Source organism: Tachypleus tridentatus, unplaced genomic scaffold (assembly GCF_004210375.1).
Source record: "Tachypleus tridentatus isolate NWPU-2018 unplaced genomic scaffold, ASM421037v1 Hic_cluster_2, whole genome shotgun sequence".
In the NCBI taxonomy this organism is placed as follows: Eukaryota; Metazoa; Arthropoda; class Merostomata; order Xiphosura; family Limulidae; genus Tachypleus; species Tachypleus tridentatus.
The window spans coordinates 48,098,492-48,118,698 of NW_027467782.1; the positions used below are offsets into that span (position 1 = coordinate 48,098,492).

General features: G+C 37.3%; 1 protein-coding gene across 1 annotated transcript in view; it reads right to left on the reverse strand.

Moving 5' to 3' along the window:
* LOC143243404 (myosin-2 essential light chain-like) overlaps nucleotides 1-7,282 on the reverse strand; it is a 22,405-nt gene extending 15,123 nt beyond the window's left edge. Inside the window, exon 1 of the mRNA XM_076487265.1 lies at nucleotides 7,149-7,282. Within this exon, the coding sequence (XP_076343380.1) occupies nucleotides 7,149-7,151 (3 nt within the window). The 5' untranslated portion in view covers nucleotides 7,152-7,282. The remainder of the gene's footprint in view (nucleotides 1-7,148) is intronic.
* Between the last annotated feature and the right edge of the window lie 12,925 nt (nucleotides 7,283-20,207).

Below are 20,207 nucleotides of genomic sequence, written 5' to 3' on the forward strand. Positions count from 1 at the left end.
CTGGAATGTTTTGTAGTTAAGTAAAAGAATCCAGTGTTGAGAATGGATCCAGAACAAAGTTAAAAGTGACAGGTGGAAGACACCACCATCCACTGTCAACACTTGGGCTACTCTTTACCAATGAATAATAGAACTGACTTACATGTTACACTGCCCCCACAGCCAAAAGAGTTGTGACATTTAGTGAAGGGTCTAACCATCAGGGTTACAAATGGACATACTAATGGGTATCAGTAGAAGAAAACAGACTGTGTGTGTGCATGTTTTCTTGTCTAAAGGACCAAATGCGGAAAATTTTTGGAATGCATACCTTCTAACTGATGACAGGTTGTACTGGGAGAACCAATGTGACTGGATACAAAAACACATTAAATCACATATTAGGCCCTAAGCCTATCATAATGTCTATCAGAAGTAGGGTTGTTTATTCCTTGTATAAAGTTGCTAGATGACTTTTGTAAGGTTCATATGTAGATATTTTTTTCTCACCATCCTGACGTCACAGTTCAAAACCTTGTAACAGATGTGCACACAGGATACCCACGGAACATGGCAACACATTACTTTGTTTAACAAACTACAATACGATATCACTTGTGTAATTCACTCAATATGGACTGCTGGACTTCCAATATTTTTCTATAAAAATCTAGTATAACCACAACATCAATGGAAAGGAGGACACCAGACCAGTGTCAGATAGGCTAAAGGGGGAAGGTAATTAGACCAGTGTCAGATAGGCTAAAGGGGAAGGTAATTACTCCCAGTTGCCCCCTTAAATCTGCCATTATTTAGAAGGTTTCTATGTAAAAACATCACTACAGAATTGTATAGGGATACTGGACTAATTGAAGCCATTTTACTTTGGAAGAATTAAGAAGAACTACTGAAATGGTTATTAATTGCATATACTACAGAAAACAAAAGGCCATATGATACTTAAATGGTGTCCCAACCTATCCACTTTTGCTTTTCAGAAAATCATTGATATCCATTTTAAATTATTGTAATGTGTATAGAAAATGGACCATTATGTCATAATCTCCTGAATGACCTTTAAACTTTAATAAGATCACCTCTTAACCTTTCAATATCAAGAATTATCCTAGCTTCAAAATTGTGAAGGACTATGAAGATGGTTTCTAATTAAAAGATATTGTCCTAAAGCCAAGAATTAACAACAAACAGCCACAAAATATTTGTATTTTTAAATTAATTAAATAAATAGATTAACTGCTAATCAACTTAGAAAATTAGTAGTAGATATCAAAACCAAACATTTAGGTTAAAACTATGAGAAACTTAACATATGTATGGTCTTGTTTTTTACCATTTTCCTTAACGAAAACCTTAAATCAAGTCTTTCTTCACTTATGGCACTTTTATCAACAGATTAGTGGTACATCACAGGCTAACTGCATTTCTAGTAGCTATTACAAATACTTGTGTAAAAAAAAAAAATTCTTTATAACTTCCCATTCACTGATAATCTGTCAGCTTCAGTGCCAAGTCTTCAATATTGGGTTGTATCTTACATTATGATTTACACAAAACTAGCTTTTATTATGGAATTGAGAAGCTACCGAGTATAATCCACTCAATGTCACACACGTCCGAAACAATTACATCACTTGGAAAAGTGTTCTGGACTTCTTCCAACTGTTCTTGATAAGGAAGTGGTGTAAATGGAACACTCATCTCACCAAGATGGCAGAAGACAATGTATCAGTGTAACACGTGCTTAAAATATTTTGTTACAATGCAGGTTGTGTTTCAATTTTCATTTACAACAGCCTTGGCTGCATTATAGTTGTCAATATCACTTACAAAACAAATTTTGGACTGTCATCATTATTCCATTCAGTACCATCATCAATCAAAGATGGTTAAGGCAATCTCTACCATGTTGAAAATTCTAGCTTCCTGGTCCAATTATCTTGCACCATCTGCTGTAAAATAGCATCCAGAACATGTTCTGGACAAATGAATTGAACATACTAATTGCTGGCAATAATCTGTCCAGTATTGCTACACACTTTGTGTACCATGAACTTACTAGCCAGATCTAAGATTTTTAAAGCAATTTCTGTAATTCTCCATATAAAATAAGGAACTTTACAAGGTTCTGAAGGAATATAAAAAAGAACATGTCAACCACACTATCTCCCATATCCAGCAGTGATGAGGCAATTGTACCTTATTGTGACTTTTCATGACTGCCAGGATAAGAGATGTGATAGTCATTAAGATAATACTTATATCAGCAAACAGGTTAACAACAGCCATTACAATGTGAACTGGAATAAGTTATTGAAATGTAATTTTTTTCAAACTATTTTATACCACAAAACATCAAAATTAGAGTAAGAATCTTTATAAACTATTTATTTATTTTAACAATACAAAAACTAAAGGACACTGGTGTTTGTTTAAATTTGTATAATTTTATAAAAGGTAATAAATATTTTTCAAACTTAGCATGCTTATTGTAGTGGATTACACTAGTCCTAGTTGAGATTTGCAAGTTTTTCCACTAATGATTCTTTATGTATTAGGCCTTTATGGGAAATAGCCTAAATTTTGTAAAGTAAAAAGTCTAGTTTTCATTGATAAGAAAAGATATTTACTGTTGATACAACTAGGTTTATGGATTTTGCAAAGAGTCTGCAACATGTTGTAAACCAGTTAACTGAAACCGAAGATTACAAAGTTGTCACATTTCTTAAAGAAAGATGCATCCAGATTGTAGTGGCACAAGTCACAGGGAGTGTCAGAATTCATGATCAGTAAATTGTGGAACAGATTAGTGTTGTAGAGTGGGCATAGGTGCAGTAGATGGCTGATATCTGTGGAATGTAGCCCTTAGAAACCACACTAGCTGTGTCAATAGTCTCAGGAGTGAACTTCAGCAAGCCATTGGAGTTCCTAATAGTTAGAAACAGTGTTACTGAGGAGTAATAGGTGCAACAGATGGTTAATATCTGTGGAGTTTCACCCTTAGAAACCACACTAGCTGTGTTAATAGTCTAAGGAGTGAACTACAGCAAGCCATTGGAGTTCCCTTTAGTCACAAGCAGACTGCAGGAGGCTTGGCTTAGCTCCAGGATACCAGTTAGATCACTTGTACTAACCTCAAGTCACCAATCAGCTTGACTGGCATTTGCCCAGGAACATGTCACCTGGGCTCTTCAGCAGTGTACCTCTGTACTGTTCCCAGATAAGAGCACATTCTACAAGTAATCAATGTGTGAATGTCTAGAGACTGATATTTGACCAGTAACATTGTCCACCATGATGCCTTTATGGGTGTCTCAATCATGGTCTGGAGTACTATTTGCAACTAGGGTTGTACAGACTTCTACCTGCTGGATGAAGGATCCTTGACAGCAAGTCCTTAGATGGATAAGATCCTGCTATCTATTGTTAACCCTTTTGATGGTGCTGTCAGAAGTGCTTTCATGTACTAGTAGGATAACATCTGTTCTCGGAATCACACACGACCTTTAACAGGATGAAGGAATAAATGTAATGGACTGGTCTACTAAGTCACTGGACTTAAGTTCTAATTAGCTAGGGAGAGCAGTAAAAGAGACTGTGACTACTGAGGAGCTCAGAGCAGCACCCATTAAGAAATGGAGAGAGTATTTGGTTTGAATTATGCACAAAGCTACATGACAGCTATCTGCACTATCAACCCCTAATTTAGCAGTGTAAGATTAGAGGGAAGGCAGCTAGTCATCACCACCCACCACCAACTCTTGGGCTACTTTTTACCAATGAATAGCGAGATTGACCAAGACATTATAATGCCCCCATGGCTGAAATGGAAAGCATGTTTGGTGTGACAAGGATTCAAACCCTCAGATTTCAAGTGGAATGCCTTAACCACCTGGCCATGTCAGACCAAGCAGAGAGAGAGTGGTGCTGCTACAATTCATCCAAAATACCATAACCAGTATGACAGAGAAGTCGAACAACAATAGAGGGCCTACCACCTATGCAAGTCTCACTTCTGTGATATTTGTAATAAGTTATTTCTTCTTCGATACAGCCAAATATTGACAATTTTTGTTATTCAACAATGAAAGTTTGTCATGCTTGATATTGTTCTTCTGTGATATTTGTAATAAGTTTTGTCAGTATTAACATGTTTTTGTTTCTTCAAAGGTTGAATAAAAGAATATACCAATGCTTCATTCTCCTCCGCTTCTGTAAACAGTGCGTGTGTTGTCATTATCCTCAGCTTCTGTAAGCAGTGCGTGCGTTGTCATTATGCTTCACTTCTGTAAGCAGTGCGTGCGTTGTCATTATCCTTCACTTCTGTAAGCAGTGCGTTGTCATTATCCTTCACTTCTGTAAGCAGTGCGTGCATTGTCATTATGCTTCACTTCTGTAAGCAGTCGTATGCGTTGTCATTATCCTTCACTTCTGTAAGCAGTGCGTGCGTTGTCATTATCCTTCACTTCTGTAAGCAGTGCGTGCGTTGTCATTATCCTTCACTTCTGTAAGCAGTGCGTGCGTTGTCATTATCCTTCACTTCTGTAAGCAGTGCGTGCGTTGTCATTATCCTTCACTTCTGTAAGCAGTGCGTCGCGTTGTCATTATCCTTCACTTCTGTAAGCAGTGCGTGCGTTGTCATTATCCTTCACTTCTGTAAGCAGTGCGTGCGTTGTCATTATCCTTCACTTCTGTAAACAGTGCGTGCGTTGTCATTATCCTTCACTTCTGTAAACAGTGCGTGCATTGTCATTATCCTTCACTTCTGTAAACAGTGCGTGCATTGTCATTATCCTTCACTTCTGTAAACAGTGCGTGCGTTGTCATTATCCTTCACTTCTGTAAACAGTGCGTGCATTATCATTATCCTTCACTTCTGTAAACAGTGCGTGCATTATCATTATCCTTCACTTCTGTAAACAGTGCGTGCATTATAATTATCCTTCACTTCTGTAAACAGTGCATGCATTATCATTATCCTTCACTTCTATAAACAGTGCATGCATTATCATTATCCTTCACTTCTGTAAACAGTGCGTGTATTATCATTATCCTTCACTTCTGTAAACAGTGGGTGTATTATCATTATCCTTCACTTCTGTAAACAGTGGGTGTATTATCATTATCCTTCACTTCTGTAAACAGTGGGTGTATTATCATTATCCTTCACTTCTGTAAACAGTGGGTGTATTATCATTATCCTTCACTTCTGTAAACAGTGGGTGTATTATCATTATCCTAATAGCCCTCTTCTGAACCCTTTACAACAATTATTCTTGGGTAAGGAGACCAAGATTAAAAACAATCCTTCAAGTGTGACCTCATTAATGACCTGTACAATGACATTATGACCTCTTTAGACATGTATACAACACTCCTGTAGATACAACTTAAAATCTTGTTTGCCATACCATTAGTAACAGCACAAACCTTGACTGACTTAGAGACTCATCAACCAGAAAACCGAGATACTTTTCTCCCATTACAGTTTTTCACATCAAACGTATAATTATTATTGAAATTATAATTCACACATAATACTTTTTAGTTGTCATGATTAAAACCCATCTTTAATTCCAATTGTAAAGCAGCAATATTCTCTTCACAATCAGTAACACCAAAACATTAATATAAATTGGAAATTTAAGTAACTTATCGAGCATTCCTTCATCCGTGTCACTGATGTAAATTGAAAGGTCCAAAGGCCTTTCATTGCAAGTCCTGAGGTACCCCACATGTGACATTAAACCAAAAATAATTATTCCACACAACTACTCTTTAAACTAATAGCATTATTTGATGAAAGGGCACACTTATTAACCTCTACAAATGATTCTAGTTAGTTTATTTTGTATTTCCAAAATTCCTCAATGTGGGTATTTTATTAAACCCCATACTGTCTTCTAGATTTATGTTTAAACTCAAATAAGTTGGTAAGTTTCAAGTTAGCCCTGGTGATGCTGTAATAGCAAAATGTTGGCTTAAATAAAACCAGTTATACTTTCTAGAGCAATGGATTACGTTTTATTTACCAACTTAATAATAAATACAACTGTCCAGTTTGCACTACTTTCTAGAGTAATGGATTACGTTTTATTTACCAACTTAATAATAAATACAATTGTCCAGTTTGCACTACTTTCTAGAGTAATGGATTACGTTTTATTTACCAACTTAATAATAAATACAACTGTCCAGTTTGCACTACTTTCTAGAGTAATGGATTACGTTTTATTTACCATCTTAATAATAAATACAACTGTCCAGTTTGCACTACAGTTACAAACTTTATATTCTCATAAATTTAAACTTAGTTAATATTTAGAATCTTTAAATTTAAATTCTGGATAACGACTATAGTTTATACTGTAAAGAAGTTTATTATATTTCTTTGACTGTATCAATCCGAGTATATTTCAAACAAAAAATATGAACATTAATATTACTAAAGCTCAGCAAACACACACAATAATGGCAGTTTTAAACTTCACTTCTATATATCCTTATATGGCAATTACGGGCCAACCTTAATGTAACACTTTTTATACTGCATGCTAATTGATAGCCTAATGTCAAGCTATTCCATTGCTATGGCAATACGTCATCTGGGTGTGATGCTTTAATAAGTAGGTAACTGACCGTCTGCTTAACTCTTGATTTTAGTCATACTGAGGTGCTGATAACACGAATATAATAACACTAAATAGTAGATTGACTATTCATATATCTTGCGATATTTAATTAACAAAAGTAAAACACTATTTACAACATAATTACTTATTACTCCAAAGGCAAATATATTTTTTTACAGTTTCAAACACATCTGTTCTAGCAATCATCGTATCTAAATTGTTTATTTCCATTTTCAGATATTAAAAATTTAAATCACGAAATAAAATTATTAATATCTTATTACCATAAACCAGTTTCTTGGTTACGATTTAAACAAATATCGAAACATATAGCAAAATAACCGTTCTTGAAGTAACAAGTACTGTCGTTCAAATGGTATATTTATTAAATAAATATGTACTTAAAACAGTTACTTAAACCACACACAAGAGGTTAATAAAATTAAATATGGAAACTGGGCTAAATTACAGTTAAGAAATAACACAGAGAAATTTAATTTCAATAAATCTATTACATACCATAATGTTTCCTGTATACCGTCAAACACAACCACTACACAAATCTAATAACACACGATGAATAAATACAACATTCCCAAATGAGGCCAAAAGTTAACGAACGGGTGAAGCCTCGAACTGGGACAACTTTTATACCGTTAGGGGTCGTTGAAAAAATTACTTAATTTTTATGTTATATAATTTATTGCGCGTAAGTTGTCGTAAAACGCAAAGCTACACGATAGGTTGTGTTCTATCTATCGAAAGTATCGAAATTCAATTTTTGGCGGTATAAATGGCAAACTTACTGCTGAACTATCTAAGGTGAGTCTGTTTACTAAAAAAATGCACATTTTATTTTATATGAAGTTAACTATGAATTATAAACATTTATTTACGTCTAATATACTACAGTGTCTGTAGTAAAATTCAAAAACAACTAAATAAGCCTTGTTTATATCCTAACAAAAGTAACCTGGTGGCCATACGTTCCGGTGTCCCGAAGAGATCTTTCAAGACGTAACAAATATCTCTGTTTTAATTTATCTTACATTTTGCTAAGTGATTCCACATTTTCCGAAAAGTTCAAGATGTGAAAGGAAACGAGTAATCTTCTTTTTTGGTAACTGCTGTAGCAACTATAGACGATATATACAGAATTTACCCAACATCAGTGTAAAGTGCGATTCTAAGCGTGAACAGTATAAGTAATACCATGCATTTCCCAGTAGCTTAACAATAAGTCTGCAGATTTATAACCATAAAATCGGGTTTCGATACTCATCGTGGACACAGCCGAGGTACCCAAATGTGTAGCTTTGTGTTCACTTACAAATAAATAGATGTCCTGCTAGCCTGTTGCAATGACATCTTCACTCACGTGATCAATGAGAGTGTGATATTCTCAAACTCTACCGCCATTTACGTTGAATGTTAAATTATTAGGCCTAGACTGAGTTTATTAGTTTAATATTAACGCTTAATAGTGTCTCGGTTTCACCACACTAACTTCAGATTTATCCTCATTAAAGGATTCATGCGTTATATTAAAACAATTTTCAATATACAAATAAGCAAGTCAATACACCCACAGACAAGTTAACGTCGGTGGTGGAACGGAATTTATCAAAACTACATTTTGACATTTTTTTAACGTTTTATAAGAAACGTGATGTCATAGGAAAGCAAGCTTTTGAAAGTGTATTTAACATTCCTTTCCGACGCAAAATATTGACGTACTTAGATTACAAGAATGCATCCAGATAAAAAATCCAAGCGTGTTAAGACGTGCGGCTCGTAATCTGAGGGTCGCAGGTTCGAATCCCGGTCGCACCAAACATGCTCGCCCTTTCAGCCGTAGGAACGTTATAATGTAACGGTCAATCCCACTATTCGTTGGTAAAAGAGTAGCCCAAGAGTTGGGGGTGGGTGGTGATGACTAGCTACCTTCCCTCTAAATTAGGGACGGCAAGCACAGATAGCCCTCGAGTAGCTTTGTGCAAAATTCAAAAACAAACAAAGAAATTTGGAAACTCCGAGATGGAATGTAACTTATACTTAATTACAAAGAATGGTATTAATCTTGGTGCCCCCCACACCATACATATAAAGAAATTTGCTAATTCCGTTTCACAGCAGTGATGAGCAACTGCGAGTCTTGCGACAGGTGAGAAACCATGAATCTAATGGTCAATGGTTAAAGTCTTACACATGTCCCAGTTTGCCATGTAAGCATACCACGGTTAATTCCCTGTTAGTAAAGAAATTTTCAGAATGTTTCATTTATTCAACTGTGTGCCGTTTGTCACATTGCAAACTGGCCAAGAAAGTAGCTGTAGCTAATGATCTGTGTTACCCACCTTTGTCTCTGGGTGTCACAACAGTCACATGAGTAGTCAAAGCACCCTGAAGAACTATAGTATTGTTACTTTGTACATGTAATGCTGCGTCTTCTACTATAACAAATATTTACAGATACAAAAGGGATTTATATAAATTTTCACAGGCTTTTAGTTTTTTCTAGTCTTACGACTGAATACAAGTCTAAAGAGGTGATAATTTCATTGTATAATTCACTGGTTAGACCACATCTAAATCTTTATTTTTAGTGTGGGGCTTCTTATCTCAGAAATCCTTCTAAAATATTCAGAAGAGAACAACCTGCAATAGCTATACGTAACTTAGAAGTGATAGACTAAAGAGAAGCCAGCTAGTTAACACTACTCACTTGCAACCGTTTCACAAGCAAAACATAGGACTGACTGTAGCATCATAACGCCCCCACGGCTTAAAGAGTGAGCACTTTGGTCGTGAAATTGGAATCTACGAACCACAGGTTGCGAGCCGAGCGCCCTAACCACCAAATGTTGTCGTACAAGGACAGCTTATGATCTCTGAAATTGTCTTCTCTAGAAATGAAAGAGTCGTAGGAGATCTGATTGAAAAGTTTAGGATTGTTAACAGATTGTTATTGTTTCATTGGGAAAATATTAGGACTAGAAGACACAACATACGTTCTAACAGGGTAGGAGTTATCTTCATGGAGAATAGTAATAGATTCTAACAGAGTGATTAGTTTCATGAATGAGTTGCTTGTTTTGTTTTGAATTTCGCGCAAAGCTACTTCAGGACTATCTACGCTAGCCGTCCTAATTTAGCAGAGAGAAGGCAGCTAGTCATCACCGCCCACCGCCAACTGTTGGGCTACTCTTTTACAACGAATAGTGGGATTGACCGTCACATTATAACGTCCCCACGGCTAAAAGGACGAGCATGATGGGTGTGACGGGGATTCGAACCCGTGATCCTCATATTACGAGTCGACTGCTTTAACCACCTAGCCATGGCGGGCCAAATGAGGTGTTTTCAGATGTGGTAGATGTAGTTACTTTAAGGGAGTTCAATTAAAGGAAGGCTTGACAAGTATTTCAATAATAAGGACTGATTTTGAGTATTTTAAGTGTAATTAGATGAGAGTATGATCCCTTGATTATACATTTTTTACAGAAGCACGTGTAAAACATAAATACATGTTTTTGAGTTAAATATTGTTCCGTTGTATTTTTACGTAGTGTCCAATTTTTCTTTCGCAAACCCAGCGAGCTCCAGAGAATTCGGAATTATCGTACTTTGCAATATATTTTCTGGCCAACTTTCTTATTTTGAATATCATGCTACTCTTAAGGGGACTCAATTTTATCTCAGAATGGCACAGAGTAGTTAGGGAGAAAGATATATTTCGGTGCCGTTATCACAAAATATATTATTGTAGTTTTATATTTTCTCTAACGCGTGTATGTATTGGCTTTAATCTACTGTTGTGTTTTTAAATTTAAAAAGAATTTTTCACGACATATTCCACGAGTTGAAGGACTCATCGCCAAGAGGAGGATTTGATCATTGAAATAAGGTAGCTGAGAGAGTCTAGGAGAAGTTCTCTCCTGGATTTAGGAGTTTTGCTGAGACCATGAAGGTCCAAGACCCCTCTTTCACTACAGATGCAGCCTTAGGAAGGAGAAATGATAACCGGATTCTTCCCCTGAGGATCTATTTCAGTGCTTCGCTTGGAATAGTAATACAGCTCTAACTCGTGCCGAAACCAGCCATTTAAGAGATTGGAGGTGACACTGGTGGACGAAGTTTGTTTCTTTGACACGCTAGACAGTGAGTTTCAAGTGCTTAAATTTGTGATCCATGGGCAACAGGAAACTTCTCCAAGAAATGAGGTATCCTGTCAGGGTAACCATAGGTTAAACAAAGTCAATGAAGCCTCTTTGCTCTGCTAATATACTGCAGGGACCTACCGTTCGTTTGAGTGTCATGGTTCCAGAGTGAGCCTATTACACTGGAACTGTGGTACTGAGGATGTATTCGACAACTATTGGCAAAGAACCCAGATGTAAGAAGCTTTTGCCACAACCAAAGGTTTCTATAAGTAAGGTGAAACACATCTTGCCTTAAATCAATGTATTATTTAATTCTGGATTCTATGGTTCTCATTGTAGAATCTATATACCTAAAATTACATCTGGGACATCTTTAGAGATAACAATTCTTAAAATTCAGCAGATTTTGGTAACTAAAAAAAAAAAAAAAATTATTCATGTCAACTTTAATATAAACATTGACTGAACTTGTGGATATATCCTTCTAAGTATTTGATTAAGTTTCTGTACTTTTCATAGGCTGTAATGCTACAAATGGTACCATACAAAAGAAACGATCTGAGAATCTATCAGCGTTTTGCATTGTAATTGGCCCAGCATGGCCAAGTGGGTTAAGGCGTTCGACTCGTAATCTGAAGGTCGCGGATTCGAATCCCGGTCACACTAAACTGGCCCTTTCAACCGTGGGGGCGTTATAAGGTGACGGTCAGTCCCACTATTCGTTGGTAAAAGAGTAGTCCAAGGGTTAGCGGTGGGTAGTGATGACTAGTTACCTTTTCTCTCGTCTTACACTGCCAAATTAGAGACGGCTAGCGTAGACAACCCTCAAGTTGCTGTGCGAGAAATTCAAAACAAAACAAACCAAATTAACTTACGTAATACTCAAGAGTGATTTATTTATTTATTATTATTTATTTATTTACGTTACTTGAACACACTTTAACCATACCAAATGAACTTTGAAAAATAACCTATGTATGTTTTTTCTTATAGCAAAGCCACATCGGGCTATCTGATGAAATAACCTATGTAGTTTAACTTGCTTCCTTGTTGGTTGGTTGTTTAGCGTTTATTGACGCAAAGCAGCTGGGCTATCTGTGCCAAATAATTGGTAAAAAATTAAATAGTAAACTCATTAAAATATGTGAAAAGAAATCATGATAAAATGAAACATAGTCCAATTTTCAAATTAAAATCTTAAATATAGTAAAAAAGACCAATGGCCCTTAAAAAAAAAAAAAAACACAACTGAGGTGGACAGTTTCACCATCGCCAATGACACTGTCCAACGTTGGGGACAAATATTTGGATAAAACATGTCTAAAATGGTAGTGACGTTTAGAGCTGTAGGCCCTGATGGTGAACAGGGTCCACCGTCTTCAAGGGCGAGGTCGTGACACCCATAGTCCAGTTTTGATGGAATAAGGGTGTGACAGATTTTTGGCATAGAACATCGATCCACTTTCCCAAGAGATGGAACAGAGGACATGGAGGATGTTCAGTGCCTTTGTACACTTGACACGAGCTGCTTAAGGCGTGGAATAAAGGTCAGCTTATGGTCAAATATAAGCCTCTCACGGACCACGGGAAGCACAATTTCTCTAAGAAGGAGCTCTGGATTTGGGTGAATACCTCGTTGGCGACAGATGTGCATGCAAACGATTTTGAAACATGAATAGATAAAACCGTTTGCTGTGGTCTGCTTCAGTAAGCGATTGAAAACAGTCTGTAGCTGCCGTTGAGTAAGCCTCATTCTCGACGATTGATATGAAATGTGGAAGTCATCGACATAGAGACAGTTTGTAACTGTAGGGGTAGTTGTCCACTAATGGCATTAATATTCATAATGAAAAGTGTAACACTCAAGACACAAACCTGACTTCAAGTTCTTGTGGGATATAACAGGAGAGAGGTGAATCCACATGGACTTGGAATCGCCAGTCCATTAAAAAAAATGTTTAATAAAAATGGGCAAATGGCCCCACAACCCGTACGAGTTGAGGTCTCGCAATAACCCTTACCTCCGCTTTGTATAATAACCCTTCTCTGAGCCAAGAAATACAGAAACAAAATGTTGTCGCTTGAGAAAAACTTCCCTGATTGACGTTTCAGGTCGAATCAGGTGGTTCATGGTGCAGTGCTGTCATTGAAACCCACACTAGGTGGGTGAGAGGAAACTGTTTGATATGAGGAACAAAAACAAGACGAACATTAGCCATTCTCTCCAAGATTTTACAGAAACAGCTCGTTAAAGCAACTGGATAGTAGTTCGAAGGAATCATAGGATCCTTCCTAGGCTTAGGTAAAGGCCATACAACAACATGGCACCAAGCATCAGGAAAAACATTCTCCTGCCAGATTTAACCAGAAGAATGGCAAGAGAGAAATGGTGCAGCATCTTGTAATGAATATCATCGGGTCCAACTGATGTACTGACAAACCAAAGAAGAGCAAGCTTAAGTTTCATCAGCGTAAAGGGGCGATTATAGTCATAGAGACGATCAGCTCAAAAGGAAAGAGACGATCGCTCTGCCCATGTCTTGATGGCTAAGAAGGTTGTGGATGAAACAGACGTGCTAGATGCACGAGAAAAGCTTTCGCCGAGAGTACTGGCGACGCTCTAGGCATCAGCAACTTCCTGAACATCAGAGAGCAAGATCGAAAGGAGACAAAAGTATACTGTTCACTCATCTTTTGAATCTTGTCCATATGACTTTGGTACCAGTGGTAAAAAGAGATGCTGGAGATATATTTAATCCAAGATTCTTTATGGTTTTGACATCTGACTTACTAAGCAAGTGCACAGGTCCGCTGAAATGCAATGTGATTTAAAAGTGTGAGATACCTACGACAGTTATCCCAAGCCCGTTTTTGAGCTTTTCTTGCCATGTGGCAAGTAGGATTCCACCAAGGACGAGAATGCTGTGGGAAACGTGTCAAAATTTTAGGAATACACTGAGGAGCTGCCAGGACAATAGAGTTAGTGACTGCTGCCACGCAGTCATCTATCGATGGTTTACAGATGACGGCAGGATCAAGTTCTCAGAGAGCAGTGAAAGAGGACCAGTTGGCCTGGTCCAGCTTCCATAGAGGCACGCAAGTCGGATGGTATCGACAATGGGCAGTCTCTCTCAAAATGACAGGAAATTGATCGCTGCCAAATGGATTACTGTCAACTCTAAGAAAAGTGAAAGGAAGAAGATAAAAAGATCAACATCAGTAAATGACTGACTAGATGCATGAAATAAGGTCAATCAGCATTGCCACCCCACCATGTGCTCGTCCATCACATAACCTGTCACTTCTATACAAAGAAACTGCCAAAAGGTAACTGTACTGGCAGGTTTCATAAACGTTTTTTGTAAGAAGACACACACAGGATGGTAAGAATCAATAAAATCCTTAATGTAATCTATATTTGAACGAAAACCCCGACAGTTCCATTGGATCAGAGTGACCATTGTTATTTACGTGGCGGGAGCCCTTCTGTTTTTGACCAAGGTTTTTTTCTTTGTCAGACAAAGGTCTATCGACCTCCATGAAACCTGCCCTGGGTCGAGTAAGCGGGTCTCTGTCTGTGGACAAAGATTACGGCGACTGTGGGCGTGAACGAATGGTTGTTTTACTTCTCGGGATTGCAGAAGGGGAGGGACCCGAGGAAAACTAACACCCAAACCGGACGCTAAAGGAAGTGGAACCGGACACTCAATAGAAAGAGTGGCAGGAACAGAGATGGAAGTGGACGTAGATTCGTCAACTCTTTTAATCATGGAGGGCAAAAGATTCTTCATATGTTTTTTGTAAACGACTCTACTGAAGGCATGGAGAGGTTTGTTTGCACTCCCACTATGGTTGTGGAATGGAGTGCAACAACATATATCCAAAATGGAGTCAGGGACAATAATATCCGAGCCTCTGTGTAGGAGATATTATCAGGTCATCCCATATCAGAATATTTAATACAAAAAGTGCATCATAATTTCTGTCTTTGTAGAAGGCTTTAATGATTAAAATATATAGTTTGTTTTGAATTTCACGCAAAGCTACTCGACGGCTATATGCGCTAAAATATGTAGTAGGACGTGTATAAAAATGTTCAGACAAATGAAAGAAACTAACCCAACTCCACTTTTTCACATCTATAATCAAATAAACCCTTACGAAGATGGATGTGTCTGAGGAGCATATTAGACATATAATGCTTTATGAGTTTAACAAATGCAATATTGCAGCATAAACTACACGAAACATTCAAGGTGTTTATGGTGTGGAGTCTCTCAATGAAAGAAAATGTCGAAGGTGGTTTCAAAAGTTCAGATCAGGTGACTACAGCTTAAGTGATGCTCCACGTTCAGGTCGTCCTGTTGAATTTAATGATGACTTGTGGCTGACTCCACTTGATGAAGATTGTGCTGTAGCAGTTGAAGAACGAGAACAGAAGATTAATTCAACCCATTCAACAGTTCACAGTCATCTTCAACAGCTTGGAAAAGTGTCAAAACTTGGAAGATGGATCCCCACGATTTGACAGAAGCCAATCTTAGAGCAAGAGTGGACATTAGCACTTCTCTGCACTCTCGTGGACGTAGCTCGCCTTTTTTGAATAGGTTAGTGACTGAAGAAGTAAAATAGATATTTTATAAAAATGTTAAATGCTGCAGACAATGGCTCAGTGCAGGTAAACTGGCTAAAGCACAGCCCAAAATGGACCTCCACCCTAGGAAAGTCTTGTTAAGCGTTTGGTGGGATATTGTTGGTGTGATCCACTTTGAGTTGCTGCCACTCAATGTTACGATTACATCAGACTTCTATTGTCAACAGCTTGAATGTTGCACTGAAAGAATAGAAGCTTGCTTTGATCAATTGTAAAGGTGTTGTGTTACACCAGGATAATGCACGGTCCCATACAGCAAGAATCACATCTGTAAAGACTGAAGGGCTAGACTGGAAAAACTTCCACATCCTCCTTATTCTCCAGATCTTGCCCCATCTGATTATCATCTATTCTGAAGTTTGCAGAACTATCTTGATGGAAAAGTGCTTGGAACACATGGAGATGTCAAACTACCATCTCTACATTCTTTTCGTCGAAACCCCAAGAATTTTTATAAAGTGGCATTCAAAAACTTGTGAATCGTTGGCAAGAAGTAATTAATAATAATGGAACATACATTATTGATAAAATAACATTAAAAGCGTTTGAAATCCTTTCTCTTTTTCTGGACATAACTTTAGGGATTACCTGATATTTATTGTGTGCACCTCTTTCTTCTCCACTCATTCAGGGCAAGAAACAGAGTTAGAGGGGTGTGGACCACTACAGTTAACACAATGTGGTTCTAGTTTGCACTCATATGCGTAGTGATCTTTGCCATTACAACGAGCACATTTTAAAAAACCAAGACATGATATTTTTGAGTGACTAAACCGTTGACATTGGAAACATCTGAGAAGACTGGGAATGTATGGCCATACTTTACAGTTCAGATAACCTGCTCTTACTGTGACAAGAAGATGTGGTATTGTAGACATCAATATCAGAACATTTGTGGGCTTCATAATTCCGTCTTTGTGAGTGGAGATTTCGCATACTGCAGAAACGTCTAGGTTGGTGACACAAGCGAGATCTCGACTCAGTAATGTTCTCTAAATCCTTCTCAACTGTAACTCCTGTGGAAGAATCCAAAGTCGTATGAGGAGTAATCTGGATGGGTAAATCCCCAATGACCTTTGTTTTAAAGATGAGTTTGGTATGTTGTGGTAAAGATGTTTCCAGCAAATTGTCTCCAGAGTGCAACCTTTATTATTGACTTAGGGGAGCCAGGAAGCCCTTCTAATCCATTTTGAATAAAAAAGGAGGACATCTACCATAAGGATTTCTCGAATAAGAAATCGAAGTACAGGTGATTGAACAACAGTGTCGTCCATGCGTGGTCGTCTTCCTATAATTTGTTTTTTTCAATTTTTTCACAAATGGGGATATCCATAATAAATATGCTACAATTTAATGCCCACTGGCCCCACCCACCATGGAGCCCTACGAGGGGACACAATACAATGCCAAACAAGAACACTGCAGCAACGCCAGGGTTTCGTAAGCACTATACCCGAACACCAGCATCAGACACAATATCAACAACACTCGTTGAGAACATCCAACACTGGTACTTGGTTGACCCTAGCCAAAGTGGATCATCCGATTGACCCTGAAGGGCCACCCGTCAACAGGAATTGGAGGCCAAAGTGATGTGCTGAAGTTGGACCCCTCAACCACCAGGATCATCTCCTCCCCTCCACAGGTCACCACGCACGGCAAACACGTGGGTGTTCACATTTTCCCTATTAAATGCTAAAAAAGGTTTTATTTTTATTTCCCCTTTTCTTATTTTCATCTTTCGAAGCTCGACTCAAATAAGTGGTTGAGTCTAACAACACAAAATGTATACTTTTTCTTCAAGTTTATTGGCCTTAAGATTTTGACCAGCAGTGTATTTCTGTTGAAAAAACAATTTAAGTATTTCTGTACGTCTGTCAGTATAGATGTTGAAACGGTAAAATCTCAGTTACGCCTTACAATATGATAAGGATAATAATAATTTTCCACTTAATTTACAAATCTGTACAATAACGTATATAAATAACAGTAGAGACATGAAAACTGGTTTACTGAATAAATGATAAAATTTAATGTTACTCTGTTGCCTGTGTTAAACATCTGCCGAATTAGGCGTCAGCGAAAGATCCATGCTGCGCCCAAACCCAAGTAACGTAGGAGCAAGTATTCAAAAACTTGTGAATCGTTGGCAAGAAGTAATTAATAATAATGGAACATACATTATTGATAAAATAACATTAAAAGCGTTTGAAATCCTTTCTCCTTTTCTGGGCATAACTTTAGGGATTACCTGATATTTATTGTGTGCACCTCTTTCTCCTCCACTCATTCAGGGCAAGAAACAGAGTTAGAGGGGTGTGGACCACTACAGTTAACACAATGTGGTTCTAGTTTGCACTCATATGCGTAGTGATCTTTGCCATTACAACGAGCACATTTTAAAAAACCAAGACATGATATTTTTGAGTGACTAAACCGTTGACATTGGAAACATCTGAGAAGACTGGGAATGTATGGCCATACTTTACAGTTCAGATAACCTGCTCTTACTGTGACAGGAAGATGTGGTAATGTAGAACATTACGAGGGTTGCGGGTTCGAATCCTCCGTCACATTATGAGGTCGTCATAATGTTACGTACAATCCCACTATTCGTTGGTAAAAGAGTAGCCCAAGAGTTGGCGGTGTGTTGTGATGACTAGCTGCCTTCCCTCTAGTCTTATACTGCTGACTCAGAGACGGCTAGCGCAGATAGCCCTCGAGTAACTTTGCGTGAAATTAAAAATAAGCCAAACCAAATTCTTGGGTTTGACGGGTGATAGCTAAAGTCACTTTCTCCACAAGGTAGTAACTGTTGTAACCATCTGCCAAAATCGTGCAGCAAAAAATAACAAAATAAAAGGTTTTAAAAAGTGTCATCCATATGAGGCACAGTTTAAAAGCACAAGTTATACCATTTTCTCTCGGGGCCTGGCATGGCCTAGCGCGTTAAGGCGTGCTCTTCGTAATCTGAGGGTCGCGGGTTCGTGCCCGAGTCGCGCCAAACATGCTCGCCCTCCCAGCCGTGGGGGCGTTATAATGTTACGGTCAATCCCACTTTTCGTTGGTAAAAGAGTAGACCAAGAGTTGGCGGTGGGTGGTGATGACTAGCTGCCTTCCCTCTAGTCTTACACTGCTAAATTAGGGACGGCTAGCACAGATAGCCATCGAGTAGCTCTGTGCGAAATTCCAAAAAATAAACAAACAAACCATTTTCTCTCACTTTTCTAATGCTATTTCACTGTCAGTGTTTGACATTGGATTAGATATTTTTCAATCACGTACCTTAAACTGGTAAGTTTAACTTTAAATAAATATTTTCTGAATCCGCTTCAAAAATTAGGATTTGTTTCGTTGTTTTTATACAACAACAAATTATATGGCGAAACACTGTCAGTTCGATTACTTTCATTTACGTTTCTCGTACACACACTGCTGTTATTTTATTTTAGTAAAAAAAAGTGAACAGAAGCCTAAACTTGAAAATAAATACTCATTTCTTTTAATAAACTACACGTAAACATAACTATACTATTTCATATCACAGTATTATTAAAGAAAGTACTTCGATTACCGTGCTTTATTAATTTTTTATTCTCTCCAATGAAAGAAACTGGTCATTTGTGTTTTGTGCCGTTGTACCGGTTTTTTATTGGTGGACGAGTTCGTTTTTGATAGTTCCGTACGAAATAATGCAAAGTCCAGTTCACTTGATAGCTAAAGTATTTTATTTCTTTCAATGGCTATATTACAACTTACATCGTTTCATGAATTAGCGACAAGCCTAACTTTACAAGTAAATAACGTCTCTATAAATATTCCACTTACTTGTTAATTTCTCGTACGTACGGTACTTTTTGTATTTATATTACTTCACTGAAACACAAACTTAATATTTACCAAACTAAAGAAACAACAAAACGAATAATAAGCTCACTAATTCAATAATTAATCCACACCTGTAACACACGAACAGACCAATCAACAACCCTACTCGCCAAGATGTTAAGACACGAGCTCAGCACTTCAAGTGAAAACTCCCTCTAGACAATGAATAATAAAATATTTAAATTAAATATATATATATATATACAACTTTACCTTGTGGCATTGCTTCTCAGCCAGGATTCCGTCGAATACAAGAGTTCCGCATATTCTAATATGTAAATATATACAAGTCACATAACTTCGATCCAACTATATTATACCTTCTTACTGGTATAGCGGATTTCATAATGACACAACGTAACAACAATTCACTTTATTATTGTAAATTAGTAAGCGAGGCTAGGTACAAACAATTTCATGTTTTTTTGTTTTTTTTAACGAACGCTGTGAAGGGTCCAGTGATACAAAAATTGACGTTAAACGAGTTCTGTGGATTCAAAGTTTGAAAACCATTGCCTTAAGGGATTTACTTAGTTATGGGAAAATCCAGTTAAGAAAATGCACAGGAGCATAACCCTCGATAGGCAATTACATGTTAGAACTTTCTTTCTTTGATTTCTATGAAAACATACAATGGCTTACTAAATTCAGCATGAAAGTATATATATACTTCTCTAAAATAGCTTCCTTTTCAAAAGAACACGGAACGAAAACTTAAAAATAATATTATTTGAAACTGCGGTCTTACTTAATTTGTTAAAATCAAACAGAAAGTTCTAATACGTAAAATATTGTTATTTACATACGCTAAGATAAAACAATAATTTTAATTTATTTCTTTTTTTATGTGTACGTGTGTGTGGAGACACAAAA